At 37.8% G+C, this 18,933-nt stretch overlaps 4 protein-coding genes across 5 annotated transcripts; 2 read left to right on the top strand and 2 right to left on the bottom strand.

Moving 5' to 3' along the window:
* Positions 1 to 5,988: 5,988 nt before the first annotated feature.
* LOC137713090 (transcription factor MYB62-like) lies at positions 5,989 to 7,468 on the top strand. The gene is made up of 3 exons (XM_068452343.1): positions 5,989 to 6,234; positions 6,332 to 6,461; positions 6,661 to 7,468. Exons 1-3 carry the CDS (start codon positions 6,078 to 6,080, stop codon positions 7,274 to 7,276), a joined length of 903 nt encoding a protein of 300 aa, XP_068308444.1. The 5' UTR covers positions 5,989 to 6,077; the 3' UTR covers positions 7,277 to 7,468.
* Positions 7,469 to 11,051: 3,583 nt separating this feature from the next.
* Positions 11,052 to 12,908, top strand: LOC137712024 (small ribosomal subunit protein eS7). Of its 2 annotated transcripts, none has more exons than XM_068451175.1 (6): positions 11,052 to 11,187; positions 11,709 to 11,794; positions 11,877 to 11,950; positions 12,026 to 12,149; positions 12,279 to 12,461; positions 12,615 to 12,908. In XM_068451175.1, exons 2-6 carry the CDS (start codon positions 11,720 to 11,722, stop codon positions 12,732 to 12,734), a joined length of 576 nt encoding a protein of 191 aa, XP_068307276.1. In that variant the 5' UTR covers positions 11,052 to 11,187; positions 11,709 to 11,719; the 3' UTR covers positions 12,735 to 12,908. The 2 variants fall into 2 exon arrangements, with proteins under 2 accessions (XP_068307276.1, XP_068307275.1); XM_068451174.1 differs by having other exon boundaries at positions 11,086 to 11,187; positions 11,705 to 11,794.
* A 378-nt stretch (positions 12,909 to 13,286) lies between these two features.
* Positions 13,287 to 15,532, bottom strand: LOC137713262 (uncharacterized). Its single transcript, XM_068452551.1, has 10 exons — positions 15,304 to 15,532; positions 14,997 to 15,138; positions 14,776 to 14,871; positions 14,603 to 14,687; positions 14,376 to 14,497; positions 14,248 to 14,272; positions 14,060 to 14,143; positions 13,934 to 13,963; positions 13,741 to 13,843; positions 13,287 to 13,657 (listed from the first exon to the last, which is right to left on the bottom strand). The coding sequence occupies exons 2-10, from the start codon at positions 15,108 to 15,110 to the stop codon at positions 13,585 to 13,587; spliced, it is 732 nt and encodes a 243-aa protein (XP_068308652.1). The 5' UTR covers positions 15,111 to 15,138; positions 15,304 to 15,532; the 3' UTR covers positions 13,287 to 13,584.
* A 136-nt stretch (positions 15,533 to 15,668) lies between these two features.
* On the bottom strand, positions 15,669 to 18,506 carry LOC137713260 (cysteine-rich receptor-like protein kinase 44). Its single transcript, XM_068452550.1, has 5 exons — positions 17,965 to 18,506; positions 17,019 to 17,229; positions 16,678 to 16,915; positions 16,406 to 16,556; positions 15,669 to 16,151 (listed from the first exon to the last, which is right to left on the bottom strand). The coding sequence occupies exons 1-5, from the start codon at positions 18,169 to 18,171 to the stop codon at positions 15,777 to 15,779; spliced, it is 1,182 nt and encodes a 393-aa protein (XP_068308651.1). The 5' UTR covers positions 18,172 to 18,506; the 3' UTR covers positions 15,669 to 15,776.
* Positions 18,507 to 18,933: the final 427 nt, after the last annotated feature.

Here is an 18,933-nt window from a genome sequence, read left to right on the forward strand (position 1 = left end):
ACTCATCATGTTTAACTTTGAAGTGTATGATCATGTTTATTAATATAAGAAGTGGTTGAACTTTGAACAAAGCGTGAATCAGGTAGATATTAAATTCTTGATCTTTTCATTATTCTTTTAGTGAATTTTGGAGATTTTATGGATTTGAGATTTTTTGTTGTGTGTCGGAAACACAACCCGGTATAGCAAGTGTCATGCGTTGAAATTTTTTATTTTTCTTCAAGTTTTAAACCAGTTATATTATTACATTTAATGTATTAAACCGTGTTTCCTACACATTGAAAATTTTCATTTTAAGCAGGTACACTCATATCATATGCATAATACGCCGAAGTTTCTCCTTGCAAAGATAGCCCATCGACAAGTATTTGGATTGGGGTTAAATCCATATTGGATTGGGCTTTTTTTATTTTGTTACTAGGTGGACTGCTTACCTTGTTTCTGCTCTGGGCCATCTCCACAATGATCTTCTCCTCGTATAGTTCTGTTCTTGTTTGGGCTGAGGGTTTGGGCCTCATGGTATTCAAACAAAAGTCCGATTTTGAATTTAGGGTTTAGGGTTTGGCGTCCTATCCTATTTATAGCTAAAAAAAAAAAGGTAAATTACACTTTCATACCTCAGGTTTGGAGTCTATTTCAATTTTTTACAACATCTTCAAAACATTTTACTTTCATACCTTAAGTACTATTTTTTCAAAATAATACCTCCGTTACATTTTCCATCCATTGATCCGTTAAGTGCTAATGTGGCTGCCAAATGTCTGACACGTGACAAAAAAAAAATTTAATTTTTTATTTTTTATTTTTTTACCTTAATCTTCTAAATATAAATAATAATTATAAAATAAAATAAAAAAACTGAAATAAACCAACCCCGTCAACCCCCCAAACCAAAACCCAAAAATCCAATAACCCCACCTAAAACCAGAAGCCCAGAAAGAACCCCCACCCGCCTGCGACCCTCCTTGCGCACCCCCCAACCCGTGACCCTCCCTCCCTTTGCACCCACCCTCTTCCCTTCTCTACACACCCCCACTCTCCTCTACACACACACACCCCCCCCCCCCCCCCACAACTCCTTAAATCCACACCCATTCCATGAACCCGGCGATGGCGAGACGGGATCTGGGTTTTTTTTTTTTCTTGGGTTGCAGGGAAGATGAAGATGGGGGAGATGGGTTTGGGAGTTGCAGGGAGAAGAGAAGAGGATGAGGGGGATAAGATGTGGGGGGGGGGCGGGGAGGAACTAGGTTTTGGGAATTTTTTTTTTTTTCCTCCTTCCTTCCTCTTCTTCTTCCTGCTGCAGCAAGTTTTTAAGTTCTGGGTTAGGGATAGGGATTTGGGTCGCTGGAGGGGTGGGGGAGAGATTTTTTTTTTTTTTTTTGTTGAGAAAATTCAGTTTTTTTTTAAATAAATAAAAAATTATTTTATTTGTCACGTGGCAGACATTTGGCAGCCACATGACATATATATGACAGCCACGTCAGTATTTAACCGATCAATGGATGGAAAATGTAACGGATGTATTATTTTGAAATAAAATAGTACTTAAGGTATGAAAGTGAAATGTTTTGAAGATGTTGTAAGGAATTGAAATAGATCCCAAACATGAGGTATGAAAGTGTAATTTACCCAAAAAAAATATTAAAGCTCTACTTATCGCTAAACATCGCAATCACTAGCTAATTAGATCATATCACAATCCAAAGAGTAGTTTCTTGATGTTTAAGATTTGGTAACCAATTGATCACTGTTACAAGGTCAAAGTCCTTGCGTATACCAACTAGCATCATACCATGTCATTGATAACTCATACTATAATACACGACTTTATAAAACTACGTGACGGTATGACAGTCATTCTCGTCTTCCTCAAAATACAGTATCTTTTTAAGGTCAAAATTAGCTGCAACTAAAAAATTCTGCAGACTTTTCAGCACATTTTTGCTGTGTTCAAAGCTTGATTGGGGTTTTGCTGGAGGAGCCGGAACCACACAAGAAACGGCGCTGTAGCTCATCAAAATGCCGCCCCTCAATAAGGAACCATCAATAAGAATTTTAACTTTTTGTAAGTGCTGGATGATATCTTTTAATATAATTTGGTCAGTCAAGCACGTTTCATTTGTACCGAGAGGTCAGTCAAGCACGTTTCATTTATACCGAGAGCATTGCGGATCATCTAGGAAAAAGAAGAGGAGGAAACTATGAACCTTTGAATGGAATCCACCCCATTGCCCAAATTTCGTTTTCAAGAAATTGACAGGTCGTTTCTTTGCTTTTGGCCTTTTTTAGGGTCTAATCTTTAGGTGAATGATATCTTCCGTTTGAGTAAACGAACAAAATTAGTATTTTTTTTCCTAATAAACCTCGACGATACGAGAAGAGTAAGATGATGAGCTACAAACAAGTATGAAGACTTACAAATAACTCATCAAATAGTTCTAAGTAGTACCCTAAAAATGGTGATACACTATTCAATTGGCGATGATCATGATATTTTCAAGTACCGAATACATGTTAATGTTGTAGCCTAACCTATTTTAGCCATGTGTTCGGGCATTAGGTATTGTTGGTGTAAAGTTGGCTTGATAATAGGAGTAAGATGATGAGCTACAAACAAGTGAAGACTTACAAATAACTCATCAAATAGTTCTAAGTAGTACCCTAAAAGTGGTGTTACACTATTCAATTGGCCATGATAATAATATTTTCAGGTACCAAGTACATGTTCGTGTTGTAGCCTAACCTATTTTAGCCATGTGTTCGGGCATTACGTATTGTTGGTGTAAAGTTAGGGATCCGGGGGATCTCGTAATCATATCCGTTCATCGTACATCGTGCAGCTAATTTTCGTTGGGTACTATTTATATTTAATTTTAAATTTTAAATAATTTCTGACCGTACAATGTACAATGAACAGACGTGATTACGAGATCCCCTGGATCCCCAAGAAAAGGATCTAGCGAGGATCCTTTTCCTAAAGTGTGAAGATAGATGATCCTTGCACTAAGCCTTACACCTGAGGTCTAGTATAGTCTTGATAGGAACCATTGTATTGGTCACACAGGTTGTCTGAGATTTTAGGAGTCCTGTATAAAATTTATAAAAATTCCCTCCATAATATATTTTTCCAAAATTTTTAGGGCCCTTTCAAATTGGAGTCATGTGCGATTTCACCTTTTGCTATCCACAAAGTCGGCTCTTGTCACAAATCATTAAGGGCTTGTTTTGGGTACTTTTAAAATGAATGAAAACGTTTTTAAAAAAAATGTTTTTGCGTTCCAAAAGCACTTGAAGTGTTTTCTCTTCTTCCATAACGCACTTAAAGTGTTTTTCCATGATTCACTTAAGTTTTTAAAAAGGATTTGTTCTAAAGATAGTTTCATAAAAAATATTTTTGATCATTTTAAAAGTACTTGCTTATAGTGAACGCATGCGAAACCCATGACACACGGTCATAAACCCATCAAATCTCAATTCGGTTTGAGATTGAAAGGAACAAAATTAAGGTATATCAATTTCATCTTTTCTTTTTTTTTGGGTAATAATTTCATCTTATCTTTATCTAAATGTTCTGGCAGAAAACTACATGTTGCAACAGTAGCTAAATCATAATCAAAACTTGGCAGTATCCCTAACATGTCTGTGCATGAAAACGTGGACGGCTTAATTTACGGGTCTATATCGAATGATATTTTGTAGATCACATGATACGGCGGTTAAAGATTTTTCTTAGCATTTTTCTTAATTCAAATATTAAACATGTGTTTAATTGATTTAATACTTAAATAAAGACGATACATGCATTGCGTACGTACACATTAATAATTCTCTATTAATTTTGCTGACAGCACTGCATGGAGAGAGCAATACCTCATGTTGTTGTTTTTGTTTTGAAATTCATTGAAATTAATTTACATATTGTTAAGGAAGTAGTGATTTATCTTAATTGTTATCAAAAGAAACGTGTTGGTTATCTTTTACGATGCTTATACATAAGGATATCTATGAGATTTTGGGTCCGTCCGGAATTTATAAAATAGTCCATCTATAAGATAGTTTTCCAAAAAAAGTAGATAATATATTAATTATTTTTTAACAAACGATATTATATACATTAAGAAGATGGGAGATTGGGTTATCCATAATAATATGATTTAAATTTGCTTTAACGAGAATTGAACCTAAGATCTCTCACTTACAAGTGAAGAGAAATATCACTGGACTGTAATTCTAACTACTAAGTAGCATTACATCGATGTTAAAAAACAATAACTTAAATCAAAACAAACTTCTCTTAAAAAAAAAAAAACAAAAAAAAAAAAGTCAAAACAAATTTTAGGCTCACTAATTAAACACGTCTTAGTACTAACTATAAATCCGATACGTGCATTGCGTACGTAAAAATTAATATTTTCTTATTATTTTGCTGACAGCATTGCATTGCATGCAGAGAGCAGTACCTCATGTTCTTGTTTTTTGTTTTGTAATTATGTTTTTTGTTTTATAATTCATTGAATTTAATTTACATATTGTTTATTGATGTAGTGGTGTTATATTTATCTTAATTACCACCAAAAGAAACGTGTTGGTTTATCTTTTACGATGCCTAAACAGCGATATATACTAATCAAGGGACGACTAAAAGATAAGATAGCAACACTCTGTTTTATAATTTTTTGGTCTTATGCGAAAGTTAATATGTCTAAATCGATCAATCAGACGATCGATCAGGATGAAAATTCCTACTTCACAACTAAGTCTAATTTTCTCATGAAGAATGACTTTCGCACGCTTTTGTTTTTTGTTTTTTGTTTTTGGTAATTATTTGATTTGTTCAATCATATTATTTGTCTCAAAGATATTGCAGAATGACTTTTTTAGAGGGTAAATTTAGTTTAAAAACTCAAATAATTAAAAATGAATTGAAGACACTATTTTAATTACCATACTATTAATCTGATTTAGCGAAGTTATAGTTAAATATCAAATAACGGTTTTGAAATGATTAATACATTGACCATGTAGTTTAGATACCAAGACAGTTTGTTTACTTCCAAGGGTGAATGTCGTTTTACTGTAAATACGTAAAGAGACCAGGAAACAAGTTAAACCCCGGAAATGGATTATTTTCATCTCCCTTCCTCCTAATTCATCAAGTTTAAGGATTCGGACTGTTAAAATTTGATCTAACAACTAAAGTTATTATAACTTTCAAAGTAAGCCCCTGTTTGTAGTCATTGGATCAAATTTCAACGGTCCGAATCCCCGAACTTGGTGGATTAGGAGGAAGGGATCCAAAGAGGATCCCTTTCCTTAAACCCCCTTTAGGAACCATACACAGTTGCTTGAAATATTCTTTTTTTTTAATTTTCCTATATAAACCATAGACTAAGGCCAACGTCCAAAAGTCAAAAAATGACCTCATTTGTCAAAAAATCATCTCCAAGATGACTGAGTTATAATTCTATGAAGCCCACCAAGATTGATCAGGCTAGCCAAATGTAACCATCCTCATAGCCTTTTTTCTCGGGCTCAATTCCTCAATTGCAATAATTGATTTAAATTCAACGACTACATTTGAAAGTATCTAACGGTAGTTTAATTAAATTAACCAATAAATTTAAAATATAAAGTTAAAACTAATAAATTATCGAGCGGACTATGTTTAACTCATTTGGTTAGAAATAATATATAAATATGGCCTGATACCGTTTCTTTAAAAATAATTTTTTACAGGATTATGTTTAACTCTTTTGATTAAAGATTGACCCAAAGGAAGCTAAGTGGAAGCTACATGCATGCATCTTGAACTTACTTGCAACCCTACAAGTCTTCTTTGAAAAGTTTCTGGCTTTGCGCCCCACCCAACCAGGAGAAACAGGGTTTGAGTATACCACACACAAACACACACACACACACACACACACACACACATATATATATATATATATATATATATATATATATATATATATATATCTGTGTGTTTGTTTATATTTTGCATATAAATTTATTGTCTGGCTTTGTTTTAACTCATCAAAAGCTTGCCCTTCTTTTTATGATTGAGAGCTGGTATGTCGACAAAGACTAAAACCCTAAGTAGCAGTAGTTCCGGAGAAGACGATGGTGAGCTTAGGAGAGGGCCATGGACTCTTGAAGAAGACTCTCTTCTTATTCAGTACATAGCTCGTCACGGCGAAGGCCGATGGAACTTGCTAGCCAAACGTTCAGGTAACCATATGTAACACAATTGCATGCTGATGACCGTAGTTAGAGTCCTTCTTCTTTATTTGATTATATTTTCTTAATTCGTTGGTTAATTATACAGGATTAAGGAGAACTGGCAAAAGTTGCAGATTGAGATGGTTGAATTATCTGAAACCTGACGTTAAGCGAGGAAATCTTAGCCCTGAAGAACAGCTCTTGATTCTTGACCTCCACTCAAAAATGGGAAACAAGTGTGCTAGCTACCTCACTTAACAACACAATTTCCTTACAACTTTTAATTTGAGCGATATTCTAATCTAATCTAAAATACGAGGATGTAAATTCGTGCGGAGTTTATTGAAACTTGGCATAGTATAGTATGGTGCTTATTCGTCTCAAGACCGTAGTAAAATACTTACGGTTGCAAGTTCATTCATTTTGTGATCGTAGGTGGTCGAAAATCGCGCAATATTTACCGGGAAGAACAGACAATGAAATCAAGAACTACTGGAGAACAAGGGTGCAGAAACAAGCCCGGCATCTCCGAATCGACACGAGCAGCGTAGAGTTTCAAAACATGATAAGGTGCTTTTGGATGCCAAGGTTGCAGCAGAAGATAGGAGGAGGAACATCTATTTCTTCAGCTGTGTTAAACCAAAACCATGCCATTTCGCAGCCTCTCGAATACAACACCTTCCCACATTTTACAGCAACAATATCGCCGCCACCACGAAATATAGTGCAGGAAGAAATTAATATGAGTGCACCAATGTACAATTTAGATGTCGAAAAGCAGAACACAAAGGCAGAGTACTGCACAGGTCCTTACATTTTTCCTTCAGAGCCAATGGACATGTCGAAGACTGTGCAGTTTCCGGAATGTCCTCCTTTCCATTGTGGTGACAACAATGGCTATGACACGGAATCCTTCAATCTGCAGGAAACTGTGTCAGCGGACTCAGCACCAAATTTTCCAGGAAATTCTGCCGGCGATTGCTACGTGGCAGAAACCAACTGGTTTGACAGTGATTTTTTGTGTGGCATATGGAACGCGGACGAAATGTAGCAAAGTAGGAACTTATGACTTATTTGTTAGAGAGGGGGAGAGAGAAAGAGGTTGAGGGTCTTATTTTTGAGACAACCCTTAGGCAACTTATGACTCCTTGATACAAATTAGTATGTAGATCAATCCATCAAGTGTTAAGCGTTTGTAAATTTTCTACCCAACACACAAAATTGTGCAAGTTGTTGATTTGAACTTTCTTTTTTTTTTTTTATGAAAAAAACGTCAATGCTAAAATAATATGGTTATCAGACAGACACTAAGATTCTGAGTCCATTTTGTCTCTTTGAGTGCAGTTCCATACAAACTTTTCAGCTTCAACCTACATGGTACTCGAAATGGAAATGAAGCCATGCCTCAAATTTTTGAGCTTCAATTTTCTTCATTAACCAGTTAGTGGGATGGTGGAGAAATCATGACTAAGTTAGTCAATTTAAGGAGACAAGATTTTCTTGCGGCAATGCTTCGATTTAAGACTCTTGCAGGTCAAGTGGATCAAAGAGACTCCACCAACTTGAAGCACTAACAAAATGAATGCAATAGAAAAGACTTGGTATATACCTTAACAAGAAAAGACCTCCCTTAACCTGAGTTGAGAAAATGACAATAGTTCAAATTAACAATGCACAATCTCATAGAATTCAAAATTTCTCTAACAGTCCCACCTGAAATAGGATCCATAGCTAAAAGAGGGCCATTAGGTTCTAAAAGATGCTAAGTGCTAGTAAAGCGGTGGACTAGGGCCCATTTGTCTATACTTAAAATATATAAAATTACATCATAAATTACAAAATAAAATGACATATATATTATGAAGTATTGAAACATAATGAAAACATGGGTAACAAGCATATAATTTGTGTTCATTTTAGTATTCAACAAGTTTCTTACAATTTATTAAAAAAAAAAAAATGCAAAATGAAAGTTATCTATTTTATGTCAAAGTGAGTCGCAACCTAGGCAGGTGTCTAGGCGTGTCTGGTCGGTCTAGGCGGGCACCTCAGCAGGTCTAGGCATCATTTCTAAATTTTCAAGTGCCTAGGTATTAATCGGGGCGGTAGCCAACCGCTTAGCGTCTCTAGGTGAGGCATAGGCGGCGCTAGGTAGGGATTTTTAGAATAGTCTACCTGCCTAACCCCTCACTTCGATGGATCATAGATCGAAAAATCTGCTGAATCTGGCCCTTTTGTCACATCCCGGCCCGGGGCGGACCACTTCCCCGGGCCCGCTCCACTACCGTAGCACGATATTGTCCGCTTTGGGCTTACCATTCCCTCACGGTTTTGTTTTTGGGAACTCACGAGCAACTTCCCAGTGGGTCACCCATCATGGGATTGCTCTAGCCCCTTTCTCGCTTAACTTCGGAGTTCCTACGGAACCCGAAGCCAGTGAGCTCCCAAAAGGCCTCGTGCTAAGTAGATATGGGAATATACATTTAAGCATCACTCCCCTGGGCGATGTGGGATGTCACAATCCACCCCCCTTAGGGGCCCGACATCCTCATCGGCACACACGCGACCAGGGTTAGGCTCTGATACCAAATTGTCACATCCCCGCCCGGGACGGACCACTTCCCCGGGCCCGCTCCACCACCGTATATTGTCCGCTTTGGGCCCCGACCACGCCCTCACGGTTTTGTTTTTGGGAACTCACGAGCAACTTCCCATGATGGGTGACCCACTGGGAAGTTGCTCGTGAGTTCCCAAAAACAAAACCGTGAGGGAATGGTAAGCCCAAAGCGAACAATATCGTGCTACGGTGGTGGAGCGGGCCCGGGAAGTGATCCGCTCTGGGCCGGGATGTGACAAATTGGTATCAGAGCCTAACCCTGGTCGTGTGTGTGCCGACGAGGATGTCGGGCCCCTAAGGGGGGTGGATTGTGACATCCCACATCGCCCAGGGGAGTGATGCTTAAATGTATATTCCCATATCTATTTAGCACGAGGCCTTTTGGGAGCTCACTGGTTCAGGTTCCGTAGGAACTCCGAAGTTAAGCGAGAAAGGGGCTAGAGCAATCCCATGATGGGTGACCCACTGGGAAGTTGCTCGTGAGTTCCCAAAAACAAAACCGTGAGGGAATGGTAAACCCAAAGCGGACAATATCGTGCTACGGTGGTGGAGCGGGCCCGGGGAAGTGGTCCGCCCCGGGCCGGGATGTGACACCTTTAATGCAAGTAAATTTTCACCCTTAAGCAGACATGCTAATACATTAAGTCTTGCTTTCTCACCATTGATTATGGGTGATACAAAACTATGTCAAATTTTCATTTATGGGTTGTCAATTTTGTTTTAAATTCAACCTTGATAGTGTACATGGAATCTAGTTAGCTACAGCTACCAATGACAAGTCTTCTTATCGATTAAAGTATAGATTGTATATTTGGTTTATTATTAGAAATTTTGTTTTTTCAACAAATTGAAAAGACTAATAGGCAATTTTAATAATTAGCAACTGGAAAGTTGGTCTGAATTTAAATTTAGTTGACAAGTCAGAATCTCCTCATCACAAATTTGAACAACAAATGAATAAATTACCTAGGATTGGTAAAATGGAAAATCTTAGCATGAGCAATGTCTCTTTATTTCGTCATGTAAACCTTTTAATTTGGTTAAGATCATCCATAACCTTTTGATTTGATTTGGTAAAACTTTTTTTTTATTTTTTTTTTATTTTCCTTTTTTGTTTTGCGGTTTGTCTTCCAGGTTTTTACATTTTAGGTTTTATTTTAAAGGGGTTTGGTCCTATGCCCACCCTTCATTTTCTTGTATTTTATTTTTCAAGAAGGGTAATGTGTATGCCCCTCCCTTCTTTTCTTGCTTTACGAGGAGTAAAGTTTATGTCTCTTCATGACTAGGTATAACTTTTTATTCCATATCAATAAATTTCTCTCCTACCACCAAGGTTCTCCCAAAATAAATAAATAAAATTGCTCTGGTCGGTAGTTTCATAAGTTTTTTCAAGTTTGTACCACAAAAATAAAAATCGTTTGGATGTACTTTAAAAATGATTGAAAACGCTTTTAATGAAATGTTTTTAAAATAAATCCTTATTAAAAATTCAAGTGGATCCTGAAAAAGCACTTTAAGTGCTTCTTACAAGAAGAAACACATATCTGATACTTCTTCCAAAAAATACTAAAGTGTTTTTGGTACTCAAAATCAATTTTACCAAAAAGCACGTTCATTCATTTTAAAAGCACTTCCAAACAAGCTCCCTTTGAAAACAAAACATTAATCGGATGGAAAAATGAAAAGTCCAATTCTTATTACAAACTTTAAAACGCGATTTTAGAAGTCTAAACGAACTTGGATGACTAAAATTCATCATACATCATGATAAAGTAGTGAGTTAAAACCAGAACATCGTGCTCTTTTCAAAAAAGTATCATGGCCTCCTAACTGAGCTCAGACGTTAAATTTGTAAATTTCCGCTACATCATTTTGTCTTCCTTCTGTCCCTATCGTCTTCAACAAACTCCGCTATGTGTTCTTCATCCCCTAATAATTTTTCTCGTGAATTTAGCATTTTGTTTACGTATGTTCCCCAAAACTTGATCATATGCGAACATCGAAAATTGTGCAGACATCAACAGTTGGGGCCGGGGAATTAGAAACATATAAAGTTTAGGGTCTCAAAACAAAATGACAGTTCCAAGGGCCCGTTGTAAAAGCCCGTTGGGTTAAGCTTGTAGTTTTGGTTTTTGGGCTTTAAGCCCAATCTTTTACCACTTGATACTCCCAGGGCTAGCATAACCGTTCATTTAAACGATTCATCATCCAACCGTCCATTTTATCTCCTTAAAGCCTTTTTATTCGTCATCCTTAGGGTTTTCTCCATACCCGCCGAAGCCAGAGCTCTTGGGTTTTCTGTCACTCAAAAGCAGAAGTCGCTCCGGCTCTCGATTCTCCTCGAGGTAAACCCCAAAACCCTAAATCCCCAAATACCCATTTCATCTTTCTCAATTCGTTTTCGTACCTTCGATTCACTGATCGACTGATTGCTTTGTGTGAGAAAGTTTGAGACTTTTAGCTGTAGTGAGTCTATGCATCTTAGATTTCTTATGTGGTTTATATTTCACGTGAATTTGAAAGGGTTTGAAGATGTTTCTTTATTTTCCAAGCTTCAATTTTTGCAAAATTAGGCAGCCATTTGCTTGTTTTCTCCATTTTTTTCTCTTCATTTGGATTATGATTTTGTTTGAATGCAGAAAGATTTGTATTTTGTAATGTGGGTTTTGAGTTTTGTTCCAGAATATGATCCCACCCTTTATTATCTGTTTGGTTATCATTTTTCTGATTTATCGAACCCGAATAGTGTATTATGGATGATATGTAACTTGGAGTTTCGTGCCGAAAATCCGAAACTTACCGGTTTTTTCATGTCTATGTATGATGAAAATTTTGATTGTGGTTTATGCCCATGCTATGTAGTCAGATTTTGCCAAGATGTATACTTCAAGGAAGAAGATTTACAAGGATAACAATGCTGAGCCGACTGAATTCGAAGAGTCGGTTGCTCAAGTAAGCTATATTGCTGTTTACTGTGCTTTTTAGTTACTTTGTTGTTGAAGTTTCGGGTTTTGATCATGACTTATCTCTGCAGGCGGTATTTGATTTGGAAAACACAAATCAGGAGCTGAAGAGTGATCTGAAGGACCTCTATATCAACTCAGCAATGTAAGCGTTGTTTATTGAATTCGTATGTTTTATAAACAGTTTTCGGTTGGTTGAGTTACATTCTTTCTGCTGCAGTCAAGTTGATGTGTCTGGAAGCAAGAAGGCCGTGGTTATCCATGTGCCCTATAGGCTTAGGAAGGCTTATCGCAAGATCCATGTTCGCCTCGTGAGGGAGCTTGAGAAGAAGTTCAGTGGGAAGGTGATTAATACTTTGTGTTCTTTATTTGTTTGTTGATAGAAAGTGACACCCTCTTCTGTGCATTTATCTGCAATATTTCTTTTGCGTTCGGTGATGTTTATACTGGCCTTCTTGTTTGTCATGTTGTAGGATGTGATCCTGATTGCCACACGTAGGATTGTGAGGCCTCCTAAGAAAGGGTCAGCTGCTCAACGTCCCCGCACTCGTACACTAACTGCTGTGCATGAAGCAATGTTGGAAGATGTTGTGTTGCCTGCTGAGATAATTGGAAAGCGCATCAGATACCGTCTGGATGGATCCAAGATAATGAAGGTAAACTTTCAAAACTTTGACGAAATAGTATATTCAGCAGGAAATAATAGATTTCTAACAAATGTGCATGTATTTCTTCGTTTGATTTCTACAATTTCTGTCTTATAAAAACTAGATAATTTACTTCTCTTTTATCCTCATGATGTCGTGCAGGTGTTCTTGGACCCCAAGGAACGAAACAACACCGAGTACAAGCTGGAGAGCTTCTCTGCTGTTTACCGGAAGCTTTCAGGAAAGGATGTTGTGTTCGAGTACCCAATCACCGAAGCATAGAAATATCTGGTTTACCTGAAGAACTGCACTTGAGCAGGCAGACGTTTTAAAATTTTGATGTCGAGGACTTAGCGCGTATTTTTGTTGATTTGATATGGTTTAATGTCGGATTTTTATTCTGTTTTCTTAATCAAAGGATTTATAATCAGCAAGTGTTTCGATGTTTCAAATTTCTTCCATGGTGTTTAACGTCAGTCGTTTCGTTTCGAATTACAACTATAGTCAACCGGCCTAACCTGCATTTGCAAAACATATTTATCATTTTTTACGAGTGCTACTCGGAAAGAGGGAGAATCGAACTCGGAAACTCAAATGAAAGGAGTAGTAACCTTCACCAGTGGTCGGATTCTCGTTGTGAGGATCTTGGAGATCCTCTAATTACATCTGTTCTTTGTATATTGTGCAGTCAGAAATCGTTGTAAATTTTTTATATAAAATTGAATATAAACTATAATTAATCAAAATTGGTCGCACGATGTACGATGAACGAATGTGATTGAAGGAACATGTTATATTATATTAGCATAAGATTAACAATCAAAAAGTGCTTTTATGTGACATAAAAAGAAGGTAATGTACCTTCATCAATGGAAGAATATGAGACAACAATTCCTAGATTTATCCTCAACCAATCTACTTCCCCAGAAGCCTAAGGAGCAGCACTGAATACTAGCTACTAGTTTTAATCCGGGTTTCCCTCTTCCGGCTAAAGTAAATGAATCGCTCAAAAGCATGCGATGAACGCAGTTCATGTCGTGCCAATCTGCATGTGTTCTTTGTAACGAAATGTATGACAGAGAACGTTGTAACATCTTCCGCGGTGTACTGTGTTTATCTGTTTCCGAGACAGTCACACACGCGGAGACAAAATCACAAGAGCTAGGTACACGGATCCACAGAGAAATGTGAACGATATGAATGCCCTGCGCGTAAAGCTCTTTGTAGTTAGAAAACAACAGAAAATGGATAAGAAGAAAGGAGGGGAGGAGAAAACATAAAGGCTCACCAAATGACACCCCATCCACATCCAGTACAGCAGGGACACTCATCTGCAAATCTTTCGGCATCACTCGTATTGATTCTACGCGATATAAGATCATCGTAGATATCTGCATTGACCGATAAATGTATACATTACGAGGCATCTATGAGTACACTACAAGCAGTTAAAATGTGGATAAAATGATGTTGCTTCTTACCATAAACCGAAAACAAGCTGTTCATTACACCTGCAATTGGACAAAAACGAGTAAGCATTGGGAAACCACAAGTATATGCTACTTTCTTAAGCAATAGCTGAAAGAAAATCGCGCAGTTGCAATTACCGGTGAACAGAATCACTTCCCTAAGCATATGAACCGGCGTTGCTTCTTGCAGATACCAAATTCCAGCAAATAAAACAATGAATCCTGGTCGTTCAAAATGTAAAACATAAACAAAATCTCAAACGTCAAGTTGCATCCTGTGCTATTAGTGACAGGAAGGTGTTTTGATTGGAACACGACATGCGTACCTATACAAAGTCCTCGAAGCGTCCACTTGTACGATATCAAGCAGTACAAAAACAACAGGATAAGGATTTCAGTTCAAAAGTTTTACTTCCTTATGAATAAAGTAAATGATGGGTTTGCTAAGACTTACATTTTTAGCTAAAAAGAACACAATAATTAGAGCAACAACGAAACAGCCAGCAGCGATTTGTGTAGTGAGATGTTTTGTAGACGCAAGAATCAATACCATCCCCCAGAACGATGAACCAAGATCTGGCGTGGCACAGAATCGAAAGATGATAAAGGTAACGACTAAATCAGATGCAATGTGCAAACTAACTGAAAAATAAATATGGTCAAGGACAGGAAAAGGATTACATCCGGCGGGCAAAATGAGCCAGGATATGCCACCACGGGTTTGTGTGACTCCACCTTCATCTGCGTTAACCTTAATCCCTTCCACCTGCAAATTAATCTTATCATTTCTCGTCTCAAAAACTAAACGCGACCATTATGAAAAATTTAGATAGAAGGGTGAGAGATTTTCTTACCTTACCACAAGTAAGCAGACATGCGATTGCATGGCTCACCTCGTGAAGAAACACGGTTATAAGCTTAAATGGTGTCATCAGTACCGTCCTCCACAGCTACAAGAATTGACAAAACAGATTGAAACAAAAACATCAGCGGATCCTTTACATGTTTAAAAATTAGATATTTAATCAAATTTGCAATGAGCGAGAGATCGGTGTTCAAGAGAGAGAGAGGTTACCACAAGGATAACGACAGTGCAGACAGCAACGGAGATGAGGAAGATCACTTGGTCGTGGTTGCAGCATTTTCTGAGTTGCCAATTTGGCTTCCATTTCAACAAATTCAAGTCCATTTCTTCTCTCTTTTTTTTATGCCAAATGCTGCAAGAAATTTTCATTTGGCATTGGCGGTACCCCATATAGCGATATGAACAATGAATATACGAGAAAATTATACAGGAAATACAAGAAATATTTGAATTGCAGATAAAAATCGTCTTCATATAACTATACAAAAAATATATAAATGTAAACACAATGTGGTACCTGCAAGTTGGATTTCAGCAGTTGAGTTCGAGGTTAATTTGGCACGAAGCTAACAGCGTGGCAGAATGGTTTACAAGCCGGAAAGAGGGTGAGCTGTGATGGCTAAATTCTTCAAGCCCCGCCCTCTGTGCTTCGGATTCTGAACAAAGACGGCCTTCAGGGTCCCCCTGGCGATGAACCGAGGGAGCGCAGGGCTTGTGGGATTTGTTAGTTGAAAATGTTGTTCTCTGTAACTCATGATTTCTGTTTGTTTGATTTGTATAAGGTTTGAGGTTTTTTCTTTCTCTTACGTGGTCGGTGTAAAACAGCCTTAAACAGAGGTTTCACCTTAAAATAGTAAATTTTTGACATTTGGATTATCAAAGAATAAAACAAATTATATCATGTTAGATTAAGAACCATGATTACATTAATTACTGTACATCACATAAAGCTCACAACACAATTGAATTACAAATGGAGGTTATGACTAATCATCTACCTTCGTCCATAGAAGAATGAGACATCGAATTTCTAGAATATTCCTCAATAAAACTGCTTCCGCCGGAGGCCTTGGTGGCACCTGTGTATCCGCTACTGGCATTAGTATTGTTGGTAAAAGCGGAAGTAGAAGTGGTCGTCCAACGTCCTCCACGGCCCTGAAGTCCAGGTTTACCTGGCCTCGGCAAAGTAAATGAATCACTCGAAAACATGAGATGGATGGAGTTCATGTCTGGCCGTTCTGCAACGCTTGCTTGACAGCATAAAAGTCCTATCTGAATGCACATTGCTGCCTCGTCGGGATTGCACCTGGCCAGGGTTGGGTCAACTAAGTCCAGTACCTTCCCTCTTTGATGCAGCATCCATGTCTGCAGAAGAGAGCAAGGGAACATTGTGAGGAATAAATGAATTGACTGAGAACATATTCATCTACTCATTTCAATGGAAGCCACAATAGCACTGCTTATATGCTGATGAACATTGCGGACAGTAATTTAACTAGAACGCCTAATTAGTTAGGATTATAAAGGTACCAGTTCTCGTTAGTCACAATATCGAGGGATCATATTTTAAGTTGTTCTTTTCTTAATTTGCATAAAAAATTTCCACAGAAGTAACTTACATAGCTCAAGAGATCGGCTTTTTCTCTTTCGAGCTGCCCATCGTGATTCTTTCTCCCGCACACAATCTCTAACACCAAGATTCCGTAACTGAAAACATCTGTCTTCACCGATAAATATCCATGCATTGCATATTCAGGGGCCATATAACCACTGTATTTAACAAAAGATTCACTCAGTTTCGTTTTTCATTGCTCCTCGACGAATAGGATGAAATGGTAAAAAAATTGTACAGCATAAACGCAGAAAGAAGTGATGAAAAGAGACTACTCACTGAGTACCAGAAATCCGAAATGTATTGAGATGAGTGTCCTCCCCAGGAAAGAGTCTTGCCAAGCCAAAATCCGAGATTTTCGGATTCAGCTTCTCATCTAGTAATATATTACTAGCTTTGATGTCCCTATGAATGATCCTTTCCGGGGCCTCTTCATGAAGGTAAAGAAGACCTCTTGCCACTCCCATAATCACCCGAAACCTTGTTGTCCAATCCAAACTTCCAGATTTCTGTTTATCTGAAATTTTCAAATAATTAACCAAATGAATTAAACCTTTCAATTCAATCTGATGCTGAACAATGAACATATGAAAACTCAGAAACGGGAAAGAGGAACATACCGAAAAGAAAGTAATCGAGGCTTTTGTTTGAGAGATACTCGTAAACCAGCATCTTCTCAGGCCCTTCTACACAACACCCCAATAACATGACCAAATTCTTGTGCTGAACTCTCAGTAACAGTTTCACCTCGTTGGTGAATTCTCTAGCTCCCTGCCTTGAATCTAAAGACAGCTTCTTTACAGCTATTTCTTGACCATTTGGCATCAAACCCTGCATAGTGCACACAAATCGGGTAAATATTCAATAAACCGAAGAAAATACAAATAAGTGGTATGTTAAAGATCACAACTTTTTTTGGGACGAAATTCTACTTTAATCTAATATAAAATACGGGAGGTGATTCGAACTATGCACATAGGGGAGCACATCCACTCTAGGATCTAGCCAATGTTAGTACACTCGCGTCTACATTAAATCTCCAATTACATCTAACTACGTGTGGGTTAGACCAGTTAGCTAAGGCTTAGCGTAAATTATCCTAGAGTAGTTTAGAATACATATCGTCTTATTAAAAAGCTAACATCTTCAGCTACCAAAAAAGAAAAAGCTCAAAACTTAGCCTTCTCAACTCTCATTCACCTTTGCACGAAAGTTCGAACTCCGCGCTCATACTACAGATTAATTTAGTATAGAATATCACTTGTACCGAAAAAAAAAAAGAAAAAAAAACACTCATATGTTTACCAATTTACCATCTGAAGAACAGACGGTAATGTTCCTCCAAAAGTTAACGATTACAAACTGAAAATTTGAAGGGAAAAGAAAAAGTATCATCCTTTCCGATACAGTGCGAGCTCAATGGTAAGTCAACGATTAATGCCAAGTAGTCAACTAAACCAACGGTTCTAATGCTGCCACGACAACACCCAAAACTTCAGAAAATACCGGCACCTAATTTTTCCGGGATCAATCACAAGACCCCCAATTACACGAGTCCGTACGTACCTTGTAAACGGGGCCAAAGCCTCCGTGCCCGAGTTTGTTGAGGTCGGAGAAGAAGCTGGTGGCGATTTGCAGCGCGTGGAGGTCGAAGAAGAGATCGAAGGACTCAATTCTGTCCTCGGCGTCGTCGACTCCAGCTGCGGCGGACCGTCCGCCGGCTTTCAGCTTATCCAAGCAGGCCCAGAAACCGGAGCAGATGCAGCACCCCATGACCGCATAAAATTGGCGGCCCAGCAAATTACTGGCGGTTGGCGGCGGGTAATCAGATTCAGCTGCTACTTTCACTCGACCGTACAATGCGACGACGTGTTTGGCGACGACCGCGTAGTTCGTATGAATGAGATGCTGACTCAAGATCCGATAATATGCGTGTTAATCGGGGGTCCAACGTTGGAGTTTCTTGTAAATTTCTTCCTCCCATGTCATTTTCTTTAAATTTGAAATTGTATATTTTCTGTTTTGTTTCAGGTATTCTATTAAAGAAATCTTCGGATCTCTTAAACCAAGTTCATCAAAGCCATAAATTTAAATTTTTGAAATTTAATTCAACTGTTATTGTTGTTATAATTTTTAAAATAGCTCATATTTGAAACCGTTGGATTAACTTTCAAATGTCTGGATGATCCCTTTCCCTGTTGGGTTTTCTTACAATTTCTTAATATTATATTTCGCGAACAAATCGTAGTGATATTCTGGTCAAGGGTACGTATTAGTACTAAGAAATATGAATACGTTTGAGAAGCCAACTGGTGAATTAAAATCTTGTGTCCCCACTTTATTAGCCGTATTATGAGCCGTTCTTGTCAACGCGCGATTGATAAATTTAAAGATGTGATATTCACATATTTTATTTTATCTTTTAGAATTTTTTTTTAATTTTTTGATCATCAGATCGGATGAATTGAAGAAGATCAATGAAAAAAATTATTAAGTAATATGTGAGAAATAAAGTAAGATGTGTGGATAGCACAT

Source organism: Pyrus communis, chromosome 13, assembly GCF_963583255.1.
Source record: "Pyrus communis chromosome 13, drPyrComm1.1, whole genome shotgun sequence".
In the NCBI taxonomy this organism is placed as follows: Eukaryota; Viridiplantae; Streptophyta; class Magnoliopsida; order Rosales; family Rosaceae; genus Pyrus; species Pyrus communis.

Excerpts from the sequence above, each read along its gene's own strand:
- LOC137713260 (XM_068452550.1), bottom strand. The coding sequence starts at position 18,171 with ATGGGGTGCTGCATCTGCTCCGGTTTCTGGGCCTGCTTGGATAAGCTG. Across the intron at positions 17,230-17,964 it reads GCTTTGGCCCCGTTTACAAG|GGTTTGATGCCAAATGGTCA; the intron begins GTACGTACGGAC and ends TGCACTATGCAG. Across the intron at positions 16,152-16,405 it reads AAGCCGATCTCTTGAGCTAT|ACATGGATGCTGCATCAAAG; the intron begins GTAAGTTACTTC and ends TCTCTTCTGCAG.
- LOC137713090 (XM_068452343.1), top strand. The coding sequence starts at position 6,078 with ATGTCGACAAAGACTAAAACCCTAAGTAGCAGTAGTTCCGGAGAAGAC. Across the intron at positions 6,235-6,331 it reads CTTGCTAGCCAAACGTTCAG|GATTAAGGAGAACTGGCAAA; the intron begins GTAACCATATGT and ends TTAATTATACAG. Across the intron at positions 6,462-6,660 it reads CACTCAAAAATGGGAAACAA|GTGGTCGAAAATCGCGCAAT; the intron begins GTGTGCTAGCTA and ends TTGTGATCGTAG.
- LOC137713262 (XM_068452551.1), bottom strand. The coding sequence starts at position 15,110 with ATGGACTTGAATTTGTTGAAATGGAAGCCAAATTGGCAACTCAGAAAA. Across the intron at positions 14,688-14,775 it reads GTCTGCTTACTTGTGGTAAG|GTGGAAGGGATTAAGGTTAA; the intron begins GTAAGAAAATCT and ends ATTAATTTGCAG. Across the intron at positions 14,273-14,375 it reads TGTTCTTTTTAGCTAAAAAT|TGGACGCTTCGAGGACTTTG; the intron begins GTAAGTCTTAGC and ends ATATCGTACAAG.
- LOC137712024 (XM_068451175.1), top strand. The coding sequence starts at position 11,720 with ATGTATACTTCAAGGAAGAAGATTTACAAGGATAACAATGCTGAGCCG. Across the intron at positions 12,150-12,278 it reads AGAAGAAGTTCAGTGGGAAG|GATGTGATCCTGATTGCCAC; the intron begins GTGATTAATACT and ends GTCATGTTGTAG. Across the intron at positions 12,462-12,614 it reads ATGGATCCAAGATAATGAAG|GTGTTCTTGGACCCCAAGGA; the intron begins GTAAACTTTCAA and ends GATGTCGTGCAG.